The sequence below is a fragment of the Pieris brassicae genome, chromosome 5 (assembly GCF_905147105.1).
Source record: "Pieris brassicae chromosome 5, ilPieBrab1.1, whole genome shotgun sequence".
Lineage (NCBI taxonomy): Eukaryota > Metazoa > Arthropoda > Insecta > Lepidoptera > Pieridae > Pieris > Pieris brassicae.
Window position 1 is genome coordinate 14,564,701 of NC_059669.1, and position 20,830 is coordinate 14,585,530.

The following is a 20,830-nucleotide window of genomic DNA, read 5'->3' on the forward strand; positions in this document are numbered from 1 at the left end:
ATTTTTAAATATCCCGTGTAAAAATCTAATCGAGCTATAATACTAGCCGTATTTTTTTATGTGTATTAATAGCATTCAATATATTGGAAGTTCCTTAAGGCGGGACAGTTTTACATCGATATTCTCACTGATCAAATTAAAGAAAGAAGGGATAATACAATTATATATATCTTTAAGAAATAGGGAATTTTAATGAATATTTATTTTTCAAAAACGTCTTGTTGTTTTTAGGTTTTATTTTCAATTTAAATTATTAAAAATCCAGGTTATTCGTTTATAGATACAGTTTTTTCAACTATAATAATGTTGTTTTTTCCATAATCCCTTAATGAGACTGAAATTATTCTAAATCATGTATGTTATTTCTGGATTTAGTAGATTAGATTTTGTAATTTGGTATATATTTAAACTAAACATTTTTATGAAACATATTCACAGAAACGTGCTTACACTTTTTGCTATTTCCTGAGCTTATCAATCAATTAAGGTTTTAAAAATATATTTTTTTAATTATCAGATTAGCCGATTTTATTTGGCTAATAACGGCCGCGAATTTGCATCGCATCCATCCTTAAGTAAGACCACCCCCACCATGCAAACAATCAAATTAACATACGTACATTACAAGAAATACGTAGGACATTGATGCTATCAATACCTGATGCGGTCGAGTATGTCTATGGCACAGTTTTTTTTTACATTTTTGAAAATCGATAGCCCCTCCCCCCACCGATGAAAAGGTTAACATTATATAACATTTTTTTCTTATTATAATCTAAGTTTTGCAATCCTCATTTAGCATCGTGGGAACAGTCATTTGACTCGTCGGTTGTTTACAAATTGTTACGAATAGACTCGAACATCTCATCATCTCATCATTTTAATATTTTAAATTAAGATTCACCTTTGGTTGTACACTGCACCGAAATTCAACTATGTTATATTATAAATAGAAAAAAACATATATTATTTTAATACTATTTATTAAAAATAACATAATGTGTATATCATTACCGAAGACAAATTAATTACGTAGGCAAATAGATAAATGCGTCCGGCGGGATTTATTTAACTAAAATATATTAAAACAAATTTTAGCTTATTGACAAATATATCATATAGTAGTATAGTTAATATGTATTACATTACACAATGGCAACCGCAAATATAAAAACGACTAACAAGTATACTGTATGCAAAGTTGTTGCTGATCCTGGGACGGCATCGTCATCCGGTGATGGAGTAGCAGCCTCCTCCTCCACCCATGGAGGTGACGGTTCTTGGTCGTCCTTTTCAAAGGCCCTTCCAAAAATACCGAAAGAATACAACGCAATATCCTTTCTCAGAAGAGTATAATTATAAATGTCCACTACTCCAAAGAGTGACGTGATTTCTAAAGAATAATCATTAACTTCTAGTGGTAACAAGGTCGGTTGTAAAGATACTGGGAAGTAAGCAATGTTGTCGACTTGCAGTTCTTCGTTACGCTTCGGGGGTGTAAGGAACGCGAAGATACTCAACTCTTCGAATGTCGCCAGCGAGTTTGGTGTGTATTTATCGAACCTAAAAAACAATAAAGTCGTATTGTATTTGTTGTAATAGCCTCATGGTCAAATTCCGTCATGAATCAACAAACTTTACTTTCCAGGTGCGCAAATGACCTCAAACGAGTGCTCGCTTCAAACGGAGAAGGCCTACATATCTAAATATTACAAAATTTCATCAGAATTTTAAAGTGGCTTCAGCATGTGAATCTTATCCCTGCGGTCGTAGGCTTGATCCCGGCTGTATACCCATGGACTTTCTGTCCATGTGCGGATTTAACATTCGCTCGAACGGTGAAAAAAAACATCGTGAGGAAACTTAGCTTAGCTTAGACCGGTCTGAGACCCAAAAAGTCGACAGCCTGATATATGCCTACTTGCCTATTAAACTGACAAACGATCAGGAAACAGATACAGATATCTGAGGCCTAGACCTAAAAAGTTTAAGCGCAACTCATTTATTTTTAATTCTTATCATCATAACTCTTAACATAAAAAACCTCTTTGATTCTATTGGCACATGAATTCAATTTAAACAAACATTTATCAAGAACAAATTAAAAACTACCTTTTCGCGCAAGTGTCTATAGTGTCTCCAGTGCATGCAAAAATACAGCAGGACATAGACCCGCCGCTCGCAACACCATCGAATGTTCGGACACCACCTAAGACACCAGCTCGATATTTGTATAACTAAAAAAACAATAAACACAAGTCAGATAATTAATTAACATGTTAATTGAACCTGCCCGTCCACGCGCACGTCGTTACTGTCTGGTTTCTTTGTAACGCTGGTGGTGCAGAACAATGGCTGTTCATGTTATTATTTTACGCAAGTGTTACCGTTTAATTGTCAAACACGAATATGTTGCTGGTTTTAAAGTTCCATTCTTTTTCATGAATATATAATATTTATAATACATATGAATAATAAGGATTTATAATACATCTGAAACCGTTCCCTATAATATATGTTTATTATCCCTAAAACAATTCTAGAAATGTATAGTTGTACTTTAATACAGACAAAACAATACACTACTATAGACCAAATATAAAACTTAGACAAATTTCAATAATAACATTTCATAGATATAGGTACACCCACGTAAAAGAAACAATGGCTCATAAAATAACGAACTGCTTAACAATTTGCGACTGAGAATTGTCATCTATTGTACTGAGGATGCTGTTCCTCGCAATCTGCGTTTAAGTGATGCCGTTTTTTATCCAACAGATCACCCAAAAGCCCAAACACAAGTCAGTACTTCAAAAGCGTGGCAGTATCCTAGGCATTTTTATATTGAATACGCCATACAACTTACAAGTGATCCCAATCAAATTCCCATGCAGGTGCTTAATTGGAACCCGCAGGGAAAGTGGAAGCGTGGCCGGCCCAGGCAAACCTGACAGTTGCAGATGAGGCAAAGAGAGCCGGAAAGACTTGGAGCGAGGTAAAATACGAGGCTTAAGACCGAATGCGCTGAAAACTTACTGTGGACGCCCTCTGCCCCATCTATGGCTTATAGGACATGAAGTCAAGTAAGTTAAGGATGGTTCTAAGTCTAGTAATGTAAACAGTAATCGTAACGATTATACTGTTTAAAACTATTAGATATAGCGATATTAAAATATTAGTTATTTTAAATTTGTCAAGTGTTTCATAGAAGTCAAAGACGAAAAAGTCTAGCTACTTTTATACGAGTAATTTTTTGTATATCTGCATGCGTACATGATAAATTGGAAGAAACACATGAACACTTTTTTAAAACAGTGTAAGCTTGACTGTCCCAGTTTTTATAAATAAGGAAATAAGTTTATACGTAATTTTACGATACATTTATTTATACAAACTTAAAAATCTTGATTATAGACAATTTTATAAAATGCGCTCTTGAGCTGTAGTGAAATTATGTATTGGGTTGTATGTTAATACATGTTTACAAATCTGCATTAACATTGTCCAAACCAAAAATAATATTTTCAATATTAATATAGTTATTGACATCACTATTAGTTATTTCGTGGGGAAAAACTTTATCTTCATCATAAATTCTACCCCATATTGCAAATGTTACTAAATTGTTCTGTGCTGCGTTTATTTTAAATGAAAAACTGGCTTTTTCATCTTCATGTTTCGTAAATGTATAATTCGCTGGGTTAAGAGGAAACTTATTGTCTCTTAATGAGAATCCAAAGTATTCTACGTCATCACATTTAAGCGTTGTGTTATAATCAAGAGGATGTGATAAAATGTCTATACTTAATTCTTCAAATTGTATTTTCTTCTCATCTTTCTTAAATCTGTAACAAATTAATAGTTTTACTTAAAATGTGAATAGCCCCATGAGTAAGTCTTAGATAAACTTTCTCTTGTTCTTTAATCTTTTCACTTAATTGTTAATTTATAACTACTATTTTTTACTTTGACGACAACTTCATAGCTTTTGTCATCTTAATCAATTTCAAGTAATGTGTCAGTCTTTTTTTATCTTAAATCATTTAGATATAAATTCCTGATTAATGGAGATTTATATGGCGATTACCTGTATGGACAGTCTTTTGGATTATCAGATGAACACGAAACAATAGAACATGAAGCAACTCGTATGTGGCGAATGTCTCCGTATATGTTAAATCCATCGTGTATAAACGCACGATACTTCAAACTCTGAAATAACTAGTCATTAGTGAACTGATTTTATCTTCAAACAACTGTAAAAGTTTTTCATTATGTCCCAAAGAAGATGCAATGATATTAAAACGGTAGCTTGATTATGAGGTTGACAAAATAAAATATATAAGGAAAATTTATAAAGCAGCGCAAATATTTTAGTTTGAGTTTTTTACTTTGTCAACCTCAATACAATATATAAGAATGAGTATGTAAAATGATCTGGATTAAGTATAAACATGCATTTACTTACCCGTAATCAAACACTAAGTTAAAAGCACTTAATAGTTAAGTTAGTTCGCATTCAGTAAGTCACTTACAATGAGCATGCACTATTTCATCAAAGATACAAGGATATTCTTTATATTATAATTTAAAATTGCATTATGTTGTTTTTAAAGCTAAAACTTCTTCATCGTAATTATGAATACAACTAAGCCTGTTAGGCTTCAAGACTGGCTTCAATTAAGAGCGGGTTTGTGAAATTAATAATTTTTGGCAATGTTTTATCATCAATACTTGAGATACGTAGAATATGTCATGTGTGTCACGGTTTCCAGACGAATTTTCGTCTTAGACATCAAGATGCTTTTTAGAGACCTGTTTTTTGTCTTAAAATTTAGCCTACATTTCAGGCTCAAAGTGATATATGCAGTAGTCGATCATTAAAACCTTAAGAAAGTAGATATAAGCATCGATTAAATGGATTATAAACTTCCAATTATCAATTTTTTGTGTAAATTTACATTTTCACTGCATCGAAAGATATCATCAGAAAACGGCAATGGTAGTCGTCATATAATAATTAACCATAGTATAGTGTACGGGGAAGGTGATTATGGCCATTTTTATTAGCTGATTGGGCGTTTTTATTATAATTAATCAATTTAATAAGATAGAAAATACGGTACAAAACTGTTCTTTACTTACGATTTGAATGTTTACTTAGATATTTGATTAAATTAAATCAAGCGGGAAACTTTACGTCATGCAATTCCCAGTAAATTCCCAAAAAACAAAATTACTCACCGTATCATTCGTTTGAGTTAAATTGACTCTGAAATTGCAAATTGTTTCCCCACTTGACAGTACGAAAGATTGGTACCCTGGTACTAGTAGCTGGCTTGTGTGAGCCGATAAGGATGGATCGCTCTTAAGGAAGAGATTGTCATGTGTTGATGGGTCGTCATATATCGGCCCAGGGTAGGACTCTGTTACCTAAAAATGTTTCAAACTTAATTATACACCGTGATTACGGATAAAAAAAATCAATAGCGTTACAAACATTTTAGGTATGGCATCAGATGCTGTATCTGTTTCATGATCATTTGTTAATCGAATAGGCAAGTAGGTGATCAGCCTTCTGTGCCTGTCGCACGCAGTCGACTTTTTGAGTCTAAGACAAGCTAGTTTACGCACGATGTTTTCCATTACCGTTCGAGCTAATGTTATGCGCACATAGAAAAAAAATCTATTGTTGCACAGCCGGGGATCGAACCTACGACCTCGGGGATGAGATTCGCATGCTGAAGCCACTAGGCCAACACGACATACACTGTCGTGATACCGGATAGAGTAAGATAATTTACAACAGAAACTAGCACATCATAATAATTTTAGGCATACCTGCGGCGGCAGTAACCGCTAATACCGACAGCTATACCTGTTCACACATTTTTGTATACAATTTCGAAACAGGAAGCACTTATCGCAATCGCCATCGCTATTAGAAATTATAGAGTACGAGCGCAGATGTCACTTTAAGGACAGAATATATATCAGTATAAAATAATTTAACCTAACTACATTGCCACGACCAAGCTGAAATTATTATATCACATAAAAAACAAGTTATAATTATGCTGTTACTAATACTAAACGTGCCAAATATAAGTCGTTTCCTTAGATTCCACGACAGTGGTAGTTTTAAATAGCACTGGGGGTGAACGAGCAATCTCTTGCTACCATACCACAGCCTATGGAGACCAGTACGCTTTTTTCTTTAAAGCCTTAACTCTTATTGATTCAGAATGCACCCATCATATCATCTCGTGCTGTATCCATCAATGAAAATGCATAAAATCCCTTTCAAACACAGTTGCACAAATTTGTTTTCAAAGGAAATCTAAACAAGCTTTATGAGTAGTAAAATCTTAATACCTGTCCAGGAACTTTTGGAACTCTCGCAACCATTAAACGTGTGGTAGGAGCTCCTGCCATGAGGCTTATAAGGGCTCCTGCCTTACCAGAGTAGATGCCTGATCCTGGAAAATGAAGAATTTTGGCTAAAAAGTAAGTAGTACAAATGCAAAGTTCGAAATAATCTTTATATTGTAAGTATTAGTGGAATCTCGATAACCTGTACTCGTTAAGTCAAAATCTTCAGTACGTCTAAAAAAATTGTCATTGCCTTCCGCTGAATCGCTAATTATGCGGTATCTCGAATTATTTAAACTATGTAACTCGAACAAAATGTTATTTCCTTACGAATTATTGATAATACATATTTATACTCTATAACTCGAATTTCAAAAAGGAAAGTCTCGTCGTACTTAGTAAAATATACTTATGAATGAAGAACAGAAATGTATATAAAATGCTTCTAATTTTAAATTTACTGCCAGTTCTCAAATCAAGGGCGTAGTACGGAAGAGAACTGGCAATAAACCTTCCGTCACTCTTTTTAACCGCCAAGTTTTTGTTTTACACAACGTTTGTAAGGACCTGCAAACATAACACCATGTTCCACATGACATCCTAAGTAATTAATCATAATAAAATAAATTAAAAACAAAGATTTGTCCTCTACCAGCAGGTGGCATGGTGAAGTAGGAGCACGCACTTACATTCTCGAGGAAACCCGCAAATACGTATTCGAAATAACTAATATCCCGCATTCCGCATACACGATTTCAAGTACGACCAGTCACCACAAGTAGCACCCGTTCACGAGTATGACGCATGACCAGCCATCGGAACCCTCGCCATATTTTACGGAGAGAGACAAACCGAGGCATGGACGCCGGAATATTACTTTTAATTCCCCGAAATAGCAATAAAATTGAAAATGTTTGGGTTCGTCGCTTCTAATATAGTGTTTTTGTCTTGTACACGTGCAATGAATAAATACATTCATAAAATATATACATATACAAAGCTTAAGATGAATTGTTATTCAAATTCGTCTCTACAAATCGAAAAATACACTTACTTGGAAATTTCAGCAGTTAAATCATATGTATCTCGAGGTTCTTGTTAAGTGAAAACTCTTGAACTCGATTTTTTGCCGTTCACTTGATAATTGAGTTATCGTGATTCCACTATACATATATATTGTGTGAAGACTTAAGGATTTTAAAATTAACAGATTTTACCTGTGCTTCCGACTCTAACGTTGTTTGCACCAGCTGCGAGGAAATTTACATTCATCTGCGCAGCGTAACCCTGTTGAATTTCGACCGCTGTAATTAAAGATTGGTAATATTAACAAAACACATATGGGATATAACGTAACCTGGCAGAGATCGCTTCTAATATGGCTGCCGCTGTACTATTTATATATAAATCCTAGTCCTAGTAGTTGCAGACATTAGATTCAATAAAAAATATTAACGACTTAAATTTTATCTTTTTAGGAATATTGTCTTGGTTGCTTAATTAAAAGGTTAAAAAGCAGACAAATTTTTACTTGAATCAGTACAGTGTCGACGCCATGTCAACTTTTCATTTCAAACATTTGAAAAATCGTTGAGTAACTTGACCCGGTATAAACATGCCGATGTTTGTGATTTCAATTTTTCTATTTAACTATTAATTTTTTTTGTATTCCTCATACATTCATATTAGTATTATTCTTATCAAGATACAATTAATGATAAGCGACATGTCTAAGTAAACAATTAGTACCTGTAAGATATGGCATTTCTGAGAACCACATAGTTGGGAATATAATATTCGTAATGTTCAGTTTTTGAGGCGTCTGAATAGCTGGGATCTGGAACATCAGGTCGAAACAGATGAAGTGGCCAAATCGAACTCCGAAGTCCGTTGTAAAGTCTCCCAAGTCAGGCTTCAGTGCTGGCGTGCGTGTGTATTCTCCGAACAAATTAATCTTACGGTATCTGAAATTAGTTCAATTTTACTACTTAGATGATCATCGTCATTAATCTTCAAATTGACTGCCGCCGTGACGCAGTGATTAACGCCTGGAGATTAGATTCTCAAATTTTGCCGTGGGCGCTCACAACTGGTCTCTCAAAGATTACCTATCAATAACTGCTCCCTCTCTGTTGAGTACTACATTTGTATTGAAATAGTACGTTTTCTTCTCAGGGCACTCTTCACCCGGGGCGTCCTCGCAGTTCATTACCTCCTGGATATTTATTACTACGTAGATCGCATTTTCACGGGCCGCTGAAGATAATGTGACTAATATCTAAACAAAATACGTGCATATTATTTTACGTAAACTTCTCTGGATGTCCATAACTACTTATGAGTTCATACAATTTAATTAGAAAAGTACTTACTTACGTCGTCGTAGAACGCTCTCTAAGTTTATTAAAACCGTCTAGTGACCCGAAAGTCTATGCCGCATCGCAAATACAAATACGTATTGCAATTTATAGGCTATTTTGAAGCTAAAATCGCTGTCGGATGGACATCGAAAAAAAATATGAATTATACTTTCTTCCTGAAAAGCAGTCCCTCTGGGTTTGAATTCTATAAATTTTTGACACTTGAAACCCGGCTCTAAAGCGTTGGTCTACAGTTCGCAGAAATGATGTTTTAATGTATGACTGCCCTGTCCAAAATTTTGGATTTTAAAAACCATAATTCGTTATATGGTTCGCCTCTGAATCTTATCTTACTCATTGAGGCTTAAAGCGGCATTGAATTATTATTCAGATTAACACATTAAAAATACCTACATCATTGTACAAATCTGGGTTTATAGCAGGAATGGGGTACTCCTTTAGCAAACCATATATTGGGACAGATATGCTTTGACTTTGTCTTCTATTCAACGTCATTTCCGGAAATACTATGATGTCGGCATTCTGTAAAGCAATAAAACCTTGTGAGATATAGATAACATCAAAACATGATGTATGTGAATGCTAATGCATATAATTAATGTCATGTCAATTTAACAATACATTTACACTATCGCGTGAGTCAACTGTGTCATTACGCGAAATCATAACTTATGATATTGGAATATATAAGGCACAGATTAGGTTAGATATTTGCCAAAAATTGGAACAACATGGGGTACACCATAATTTGAGACAGATGACAGACCAACATAACAGTAAATTGATTAATAATATTGATGTCCAGATGATAACATTTTTAAAGGCAAGATTATGAAAATTTATATGACACTTGTATGCCTATTTATATGGCTGATTGCAAGGATTTTTATAAATAATATAAATGTACCTTTTTTTAAATAAACGGTTTATTTATTATATGCTTATGTATCTGTTAGGAAACTATTATTTTTGAGTTAGGTTTAATTTAAGAAAACAATATAAACTATTAGCAAAGATTTTCACATTAGATACAGTGTAAAGTATAATCACGATTTATTGTTTTATTTACCTACACAAAATATAAAATAAATTATTAATTTACATTAAATTGTATGTTAAAATATACACTCTTTGTAATACACTCTACGGCGTCGTGGATGAAACTTATCAGGTATGTTCCAACGAAGGAATTTGCCTTTCATCATAAAGCTATTTTTAACAACAAATACATTTAGTCCATTACCTGTGCAGCTGCATCTTTTATCAATTGAACATAATTTTGAACATTTGTATCCGTGTTGGCAAAGACTTCAAACTCAACCACAGCAGCGACATAGCTGCTATCCTCTGGTGTAGATTTCTGGGAATCATTAATTATTAACAAATAAACGCTACATTAAGAATTAATGGCAATTATTCGCGGAAAGTAGTTGTAATATCTTAATGTTAAATATATAAATAACGAAAAAGAAGACGGTGTATGAATAGTGCTGTATTGACAATTATGTTTTGTATTAAATACACTATTTTTTTTTTTAGTTTTGGAATTTGCGTAACATTTGAAGTAGAGCATGCAATCGCGAGTCGATTCGGGATTAGTTTTTAAAATCTCGCGAGATCTCGTGTAGTTTTCGTAAACCAATTTAATTCTAAAAACTAAAACACGATGAGAACTAAGACGTGTTTATTAGGTTAATTAAGGTACGGATATTATTTAAAAAAATTATAGCAACTGTTCCTATTATTTAGTAACAAATTATTTATAAGCTAATAAATATATTTCGTGATTTTAATACATTTTAATAAATCCGTATATCACGAAATATATTTATTAGCTTTCGCAGTGGGAATGAAGAGTTATTTCCAGAATTACTTCTAGATACTTAGATCAGGTTTGCATTACCTAACTGTAAGGGCTTTTGAAAATACCCTTAAGGGCACCAAACAGATGAAAACATTATGTTTACCTTCATTTGATGAAATGCCAAATTTACCAATTTCAGTTAGTTAGTTACGAATTAGTTTTTGTTTTATAACTTACTCATTTAAAAATCAAGCATATTTTGTTTTATTTTATTGTTAAAATAACTTTGGCTTTGTAGCCAAAATCGAAAACCTTATTCGTTAGTTATGTGAACTGTGAAGTTACTGGTGATTGAGAATGTAAAAGCCAAAATCAAAGCTGCGTTTGATTGTGGCTAAAATTTTCAAATTTCACAATCATACACAACGACTGCTTTGACTTAAATTGTTTGTTTCCCCAAAAGAGTCGGTACGGAATAAGTTTAAGGAATTAAATATTATGATACTATCTGGTCAATATATTCTTGAATATAGGCAACTTTAAAACAAATGGTGACTTTCACCATTAAATACTCGAAAGAGAACTTATTTAAGCGTATGGCTCCAGGCTCCAGAAAATAAACCACTCCTTATATAAAATTGTATTCGTTTTTATAACAAACTCTCTAGCGAAATTAAAGAAGTATCACTGAATAAATTCAAAACTCTCGTTAAACGTAAATTAATCAATAAAGCTCTTTTATAAACTTGACTAATATTTAAATGATTCTTATCCTTGGGATTGATTTCCTCCAGTTTAAACAATTGGAATGACTTAAAACTGGGTAGTATTTAAACAAGCTTCTTTTTAATAGCATTATTTGCGTCTGAAAATTTAAGTTGCCTTCTAAATTACTAAGTCAGCCACAATATACGCGCGTCTAAATAATATTATGTTAGCCAATATTATATTCTATGTAAGCCACTCTGAATATAACGGCAGCATGGTGGTTATTTTTTAGCATCTAAATTTGTGACATGCAATCAAGTAACAAACTTCTAAAATATTAATATATGGCACCTTAAAACTTATTCTATTAGCTTCAAATTTTATAACTCAGTAAGTTTAAAATGTAACTTATGCTACATTCATGGATCCTCAAGTTTACCTAAAATTATCATGAAATTGTATATTAAAGCCACTATTTACCTAAGAACTATTGAGGGAATATAAAATAAAATATTTTGTTTTTCTTATAATAATCTGTGTATTAAAATATAATATAATAACCAAAGGTGAGATACGCGTATAGTAACGTAATCAAAAGTGAAAAAAAAAACATTATTGAATTATAAATGCGGCTCGCGCCTTAGTTGGCCTTCCACGCTTTCTTTTCATTCCAAGCGGTTGTACCTTTGCCTCTAATGGCGCTGTTACGAATTTCAGTCTGATTGCAAGGTCCACCACATGCTTGCAGATGTACTTGCGATAGAAGTCTGGACAATCACAGCAACCAGTAATCCAGTCAGTCTGATTGTTTGGTAGAGTTACTTTCCAAAATGAAAAAAAAACTTTTTTATATTCGTCAAAATGCTCAAATTCTTTCTCAGCTTGATAATTCTTCAACGAGTCTTTGCATGGAATTACGTATGTGTTGCTGGCTGGTGTTGATTGTACAATTCTTATTTTGGTATCAGTTTTGGCCCATTGATAACCTGCTGTCCAATCAAGTAACTGCAGTTCAGGTTGACTCGCGAAGGTTTCTTCTGTTGCTTGTTGTGACCAACTATTAACCATTTCCTCTGCCATCAATACCGGATACCCCTGCCAAATTAACTTATATGTTGCATGCAAAATGTCAGCGGCAATACATAGTTTTAACAAGTTCTTTATTGATAATACGATGCGAAAACTAGGTGAATCACAAAATATAACATCACAAAAACCTCGTTCTCGTTTTCTGGCACGTTAGTGTGTTCACACAATAGAAGGTCCATATTAGATGCGCCGGCGATCTGCTAAATAATTATAAAGCTGCCGTTTTGTAGGTACTTTAAGTTCAGAGCTTTTTTTCAAACACTCCAAGATTGATTTCGGCTTTAGGTGGAGCTCATACAGTTTGTTGATTTCAGATTTGGTTTCGTTGCAAATACCATAATCGTAGTTGCTCATAATAGAATCATGGTCATGCTGGCAATCTGTACGATAAAGTAACACTGCCTCTGTATCCGCCTCAAATAGCAAATATCTTTCTGCAGCACACTGTACCCCTTTACGTGTTACTTTGTTGCATCTGTAAAACCGTTTCTTCCCGTCCATGGTATTGTGTGTAGTGCGTATTGCCCACGTATTCTCTGCACTCACAGCTGCTTTAGCGGAGCTAAAACTTGAAAATTTTATTTGAAATATCCAGCTCTTAGATTCACCTCGCTTTCTTTTCGACAGCTAACCTTCTTCTAGCGATTCTTCGTCAGAACAGTACAAAGGTACTTCGTTATTGTTTTGAGATGTCATAACTAATTAAAACTTAGAGAAAACTTTAATTTAATTATAGATCAAACAATTGCAATAAACTCGTAACTCATAAACGCACGAACGGTAATAATCAAAACAAACACGGGTAAGGTGTAGACTACACCTTGCATGAATCGAATGGCGCGCTCTAATTGGTGCAAATGGCCAGTCGCTGTCATCTCTCGCACTCGCGCCAAATCGTAGGTACAGAGGCTATTTTCACGAAAAAAGAATATGAATTATTATTTTACGAGCTAAGTTATAATATATGATGTTGTCTATTGAAGCCCGAACGATTACAAATTGAGGAGCTTGTATTGAAGCTGTAAAGCGAAAAATGTTGATGAGTTGTAAAATCCGTGGCTGAGTTAGTAAATTTCATGGCAAGGTATAAATCAGAAAGACAAATAAAAATAACCGTTGATATTTATTTGATGTTGATTTTAAAATATTTAGTTGGCATTGTAAAATAGACAAATTAGTTTATTATAGGCTAATTTATTTTGCCGTTGCTAAGTTATAAAATTTAAAGTTAGACCACGTGGCCAAATAATAATTCTGCGGCTGGACTTATAATTTCTCCTTAAAACTTAGCAATTAAAAATTTATTGAGTATGCTACGTTCAACACAACACTACATGTCTTTCCAGCATGCAATCGAAAAAGCATCTTGAAGTTAAGAAGAATAAACAAAACAAGAAATGTTGAGATTCGTAATAAAAGAAAACCTACACACTCTAATACTTAAATGTAAATGGGCAGGCCTATACACATATAGGATATATCTGGAGCGCGGGATAAAATATGGACACTTGAAACAGAAAATGGACTGGGCCTACTACATATACAAATACTAGAACACTAACAAAACTAACTCTCATTTTTAGAACTTACACTAACACAACTAAAACTTTTATTAAGAAATTTAAACTAAACTAACGAACTAAACAATTATTGTATGGATTAACTAATAAAGATTTAATCATAATAATAAGCGTTGAAATCAGTAATGATGTCAACGATAATTCTTCAAACAAATCCATCTATAGTCATCACAAAACCAAACGAAATAAAGAGTGAAAATTTACATTGAAATGTAGTTACTGAATTTTCTGTGTCACACGAATCGAGCCGTATCTTTTCAAATAATAGCTTGAGTAAGAAAGATGACGAGAAGAAGACGATTTTTTTTAACAAAAACTCAAAAAATGCACGAGAAAATGTAAAAATCATCAATTCTTTTTGGTGTAAGTGTATCATTCAAATATATTTCTATTTTTCTATACATTAGAACTATACTAATTTTTATTTTGTATGATTGATCGTTTCCCAGATCTACCAATATTTAACAGTAATTTGCTTCTCGTTGCAGGCTGTAATGCCTGTAACTTATTACAAAAATCTATTATTATGAAGAAGGAAAATGTTCGATTGTTACTCAGTTATTCTTATGAATCATCGTTTTATCGTGTTAAGAGGTCTATAACTAACAAACACACATTAAATAAAATTCATTTCATTATTTCGTCGGTTTTATTTGTTGTTTTTCTATCCGATGACATCGTTTAGAAGAACATACGGGCTATATTGACCAAAATCGATATAAAAAAATCCCTACTTAATAACAACGTCATCGGCTGTTACGACTATCAGTTTTTACGACCAAATATGAGTAGTCAGTTCGATGTCGGTATAATAGGTTTTGATTGTATTGAGCACTGTAAGCAAGCACTGGTATACGTATATCACCTGTTCGCTTCCAATTACGAGACACAAGAATATAAATAATTTCATAGTCAGAAACACTTTAACACTGTTATCTAATTTGAAACTTATATTTAGAGAGATAGAGTTATAATTTACAAACACGTTGGAAACATCACGATATGCACTGGTTCCATTGAAGGATATTTGTGTACTAAAGTCTGCTTGTTAATAATCACACACTTGTTTTATGATATACAGATAATATTAATGAATGTCGTAAAAACTAATAATTTAATATAAAGAAGGATTACTTTGTTCCTGAGAATACCAAAATACAAATGATATATACAATTCAAATATTTTAACAATTTCTAACGAACGTTATAATAATTTTAAAAATAGTAATGTGCTTTTTTCATTTTCTATTCATATAATATATGAGCTTCGCAGTCGTAAACACCGTGGCGTCGATCCAACAAAGAGGTTTATAGCTTAAATTAAATGAAGATAAACCTTGCTCAATTAAATTTAGGTACTATTTTACATAGCAGGTCAAATGCACAAGAAATGCGACCGAATTAAAATCATAATACTTTGCTATGAAGGTTCAGAATCACTTAAAAGATTTAAAGATTAATTTGCGATGTTTGGTATATGTACTAACTACTAACCCAAATTATACTTTGGAATAAGATAAATTTCACTGTACTTGCAAATTACAAATATGATTATCATATTTTATTGGCTGATTAAATTGAATACGTACGTCAATAAACTATTCTTAACTATTGTATCTAAATTAGACTTCAGCGGATATAAATGCGATATTATATAATTCGATGTTTCGAGTTTCAACAATCGTGGTTAGCGAAAGACTTTATTAAAGTTTTACTGATTTGGCTTTGAAGTTACAACAATTTAAATTTCTGAAGTAAATTTTTAATTATAACTTTGTATATATATTATTAGTATATTTTATTGTATTATTCTAGTATGTTATATGTTTTTTTTTATTTATTGTATCACCATAAGCTGGCTATATAATTAAAATGACAAAATTAACAGACTTAGAGAGATTTTTAATGCAAAATAATATAATTAAATGAATCATTAATAATTTAAAATTACCTATAGCAATTTTTACCGCATTAATGATAAAATTAATAAAATAGGTAATATAATATAAAAATACCTGTATAGAAATATGCAACAGCCCCGTGAATATAATTAATAGTCTCATTTTCTTGAAGACACTTTTACGCACTGATAATTTTATCTATCAATCGTTTTATATAGCAAACAGCAATAAACGTAACCAACCTTTGTCCAATGTCTCTCACGATAAGAGAAATTGACGGATAACTTATCTTTAAAAGAAAAATCTTTTTGTTTTTTAATGTTTAAAATGTAAATCTTATAATGTTTGTGAATTGTTTTATTAAGGAATTATCGTATAAGATTTTTAAATATCCCGTGTGAAAAACTAATCGAACTATAACACTAGGCGTATTTTTTATGTTTATTAATAGCGTTCTGTATATTGGATGTTCCGTAAGGCGCAACATTTTTACATTCTCACTGAACAAATTATGGAATGAAGAGATAATACAATGATTTATATATTTAAAAAGTAGGAAATTTTAATGAATATTTTGGTATTTTATATATTTTTTTTTATTGATAAAAGCTTGCCAAGGCTGCTACATTGTTACAAGATAAATAAAATACAATTTTCAATGTGACAAGCACTTGTAGGCGGATATGCCATACACGAAGAGGATGAGCAAATATTAAACAAAACATTTACTAATATTTTTTTTTACTAAAAACTAAACATCAATCGATTTTAAAGTGTGAGAGGACCAACTATGTATATCCAGACCTAGCTCGTTTATCAGAATACTCAACTGGACATCGATAAGCTTTGACCAAAACGCGTTCTCTATGTTAAAAAAGTTTTATTTTCCTTCAGCTTTCAGTTCCATAATCCCTTAATGGGACCGGAATTATCCTATATCATTTATATTTCTTTATGGATTTAGTAGATTAGATTTTTTAGTTTGGTACAGGGAATCCATTGTGTTTGCTTTTATTATTTATTTAATTTAACTCTAAACATCTTTATGAAACATATTCTCATGAATCTACAAGTGCGCATGTGCAATAGTTGGTCATTTGACTCGTTTAGTTGTTTACGAATTGTTACAAAATGTCTCGAACATCTTCCCGAACTGGGATGCACACGAAACTAGAAAAATCATGCTATTTAGATTAATAGTGTAATATTGATTAACTATTTCATATATCTAACATTGACCAATGTACATCTATCTAACATTGATAAATGAAAAAATAACAACTTACACAGAAAAATAATATGGTGACTCAATGGAAACAAATCAGTCAAGCGAGGGGATGTCCCTACGCAGATGTATGCAAAATAAATGTTAATTTTACAAAGTATAGCACTTTATGTGAAGTCCCGTATCCACCGTCTTTGTTGTGACTGCAACTGTTGTGAATGCAGCCTTGGGGTCGAGCATTGAACCCGGACTGTCAATATATTTCTCTATATACGCGATAATTACACTCACACGGTGAGAGAAAACTTTTTGGTGAAACAGAAGTGAACACTCAACTGATCGTTGTTGGTAACACAGAACGCAAAAGATTACGTGGCCGTTCACCAACCAGATTCACCCATCAACCAAAGACTCATCGTCCACAAAAATATGTACACTGTCGTAAGAGAGGCTGGACAGAAACCGGTGGAAACAGATAGTCTGCTCTAGATGCTTCGTCAGTGACCAGGACTCGCAGACATGAGCTGCCGATTAAAGAGAGAGAGAGAGATATATAGAATGATAATACATCTACTTGCCTACCAAGAAAAAGATACAGAAATCTGAAACCCGGTCTTGTATCACTTCTTGTTATTGATATTGTTGAAAACATGATACTTGAAAATTAACACTAAATGTAGACTAGACATCTATTAAAAATCTTAATAACAATCTATCTCCGAATCATTTGTTCATATTGTGGATTAAAAATTCTCTAGAATCTTCGACTGAACTTTGAACTAGGTACTCTATAAGCAACATCGTATGACTTACACCATGATGTTGTTTACAAAATCTACATATTGAATGCAAATCTGATCGCATCTAAATTTAAAGAAGAGTAAAAACAATATACAAATCAACAAAAAAATTTACAAATATTGTACAAGTATTATGTGCGTTGATTCAAATTTATGCGCCTGACAATTTGTGTTTAGCAAGCTTTTTATTACTTCATTATTGCTATGTGATAATCTTTCTTATCTACTCCGCTTTTACTTTAGGTACTTTACACAATACCGGAATAAATAAGTAATATATATATTTTTAAATACAGTGCTATCTCCAATAAGTCAGTGTCACTAAGGTGCCTTCTTATTCTGTTACGTGGCACCTACAAGTCGAGTCTCTTTCTAATAAATATTCCGATAGCTCCTTATCTATGAAGCGCTCACTTTGACGCAAATACGTTATTGTGCCGAGTTAGCCACATACCCCATTTTTAATATCATCTTTGCAATCTTAAAAATGTGGTGTTGCAACTGAGCAGACCAAATTATGTATATGAAACTCTTGTTATATATATAATGTTTGAATGAAATAAGCCTTAATACTGTTATGAGTTTAGTGTGTCATGTGTCGCATAACTATTTCAGTGTTTTACATGTCATTTTTCATCATTGTATTAAATTTTAATAATGCTTCTATTGATCTTCTTCAGTTTGGCAGCCGCATGGTACATGAGTTGTAAATATTTTAGTATGAGATCCGGCTGCAGGATTAGTGCATTCATCGGTAATTTGCTAAAAACCAAATATTTACGTATATTTATAATTAGGAGAATATATATGTACCAAGTTGCCTTAAAAAAAATTGCGGCTAGTATTTTTAATTGATTTATAGGAAAACATTTCGTTCACTTGTGATTTAAATAAAACATCGTCTACATCACGGCAATTTACATAAATATGTTAAAAAGGTGCGGCAGGTATGATTTAGACACATTAATTCGTTTATAACGTTCATTTATATATCAAATTGAAGCTTATTTATCATATAAGGCTGCTTATTTAAATCTGGCCGCAAATAAGGGTTGCTGGCTGTTAAAGATGATAAATATTTAAGGAAGATTGAAAGAGAGTTAACGCGTAACATCATTTGTCAGACGAGGATAGCGATTGCCGGCTGTGCGACGCTTTTAAGCTTGCGCAATCGTCGATGTTAGTGTTCTCAACCACCGGGTAATTAATAAATTTAATACCAAAATTTGATAGGCAACTTGCTTACATTAAAAAAATGCTTTTTAGCAAATAACCGATGAACGCACTAATCCTGCAGCCGCATCTTAGACTATTTCTCTTAAGCTTTATGGACATATCATTATCTCACTAAGAGACCAAACCTTTTTCATGTATTAGAAATACTTCTTCCTACCTCTTGTGTATGTTGGTGCTAAAAGCTGCTCCAAGTTACGTTGCACTTCATATCTACAACTTAATATATTATAAAAAAATGTCTCATTGAGAGTCCTGCAACCCCGCTGAATTCTGCAAGTTGTTATAGCATTTGTTTTAATTTTTATGAGCATTCTACAAATAAAACCAGGTGACCTGCTTTATTGTAGTCAACGAATGTTAGATAGTATATTTTAGGGTATTACTTATATTTTCGTAAAATTAAAAAAAACATATTTCTTGAAAGCTCTGTGATTCGAAATAGTATTATTTTAGAAAAGACTAAATATATATATAACATAAGACTGATTGGCCCGTAGTTTTATCACATTTATCTCGTCTCATTTATTTATTTATTTGCTTATTCCTACAGCTATTTATTATACAATATAGAAAACATTATACATCTGAAGGTATGCGATACATGTCGGTGTTACGTTAATTGTTTTTACATAGATTGTCTTTTTTGTAATTCCTAGGTAACACTGAAAATGTTTGGAAAATGGAAAATGACTTAATGTAGAAAGTTGCCAATACTTTTGTTTTTTAGTAATAATCGCCATTCCTCTCTACACATCGTCGCATTCGATGGAACCACTAAGAAAAACTGTTGGCCCATTCTTTCTTAGGGGTCTCTTCTATGGCATTTTCGTACGCTTTCACCGCATTTCAGGGCTTAAAAAGCGAATATCTCGAATTTTATCTTTAAATAGAGTTATTGAGAATAAAATGAAAGTAGCTGGGCGCCAGGTCAGGACTGTATGGCGGATGACTCATTATCTCGACACCATCCCATCCCACGACCCCATAGTCGAATGTTCAACAGTCCCTTACGCGGAGTGCGCTGAAGCATTGTCGTGCTGAAGGAGGATCCTGCTTCGAGGGCGCTGGTGTCGAAATTTTTTTTAAGGCAACAGGCAAACAGCGATTGACATACCAGTCTGCAGTAACTGTCCTTCAATCTTCTGGCACAACTGTCGCGAAATGACCTTTCCGACCATAGAATGAGCCAATCCTCTTTTTTCTTTGACTTCTTCCTTTCTTTACCTTGGCTAGCCGATCCTCGAAAGGAAACACCCACTGAGCTGATTGTCTTTTGGTTTCGGGTTCGTAGCAATATATCTAACTTTCATCAATTGTGATGATGTCAAATATACAGCATTTGAGTCACCGCCGTTAAACTTATCTAACATTTGGCGACAAAACGCTTCGCTTCGCTGGCCAGTCCATGCGAAGGTGTTTCTGGTCGTCGACGTCGATGCGTCGGGTTGTCTCTCTCCCTAAAATATGGCGAGGGGGCCGATGGCGGGCCATGCGTGATTCTCGTGAACGGGTGCTACTTGTGGTGAATGGTCGTACTTGAATTCGTGTATGCGGAATGCGGGATATTAGTTATTTCGACTACGTATTTGCGTGTTGTTCTCACGAGAATGCGTGAGTGCGTGCTTCTATTTTACCATGCCCTGCTGATAGATTTAATTTATTTTATTATTATTAAATACTTAAGATGTCACGTGGAACATGTCGTAATGGCTGCGGCTCCTCACAAAAGTT

The 20,830-nt window shown here is 33.2% G+C and overlaps 1 protein-coding gene across 3 annotated transcripts; it reads right to left on the reverse strand.

Moving 5' to 3' along the window:
- Positions 1-1,039: 1,039 nt before the first annotated feature.
- On the reverse strand, positions 1,040-16,054 carry LOC123709267 (vanin-like protein 1). 3 transcript variants are annotated; one of them, XM_045660448.1, is made up of 10 exons: positions 15,953-16,054; positions 10,000-10,116; positions 9,150-9,278; positions 8,484-8,653; positions 8,125-8,339; positions 7,593-7,679; positions 6,379-6,482; positions 5,248-5,436; positions 2,113-2,237; positions 1,040-1,563 (listed from the first exon to the last, which is right to left on the reverse strand). In XM_045660448.1, exons 1-10 carry the CDS (start codon positions 15,998-16,000, stop codon positions 1,146-1,148), a joined length of 1,602 nt encoding a protein of 533 aa, XP_045516404.1. In that variant the 5' UTR covers positions 16,001-16,054; the 3' UTR covers positions 1,040-1,145. The 3 variants fall into 3 exon arrangements, with proteins under 3 accessions (XP_045516404.1, XP_045516405.1, XP_045516407.1); XM_045660449.1 differs by lacking the exon at positions 15,953-16,054 and adding an exon at positions 14,803-14,958; XM_045660451.1 differs by lacking the exons at positions 1,040-1,563; positions 2,113-2,237 and adding exons at positions 3,369-3,848; positions 4,091-4,215.
- Between the last annotated feature and the right edge of the window lie 4,776 nt (positions 16,055-20,830).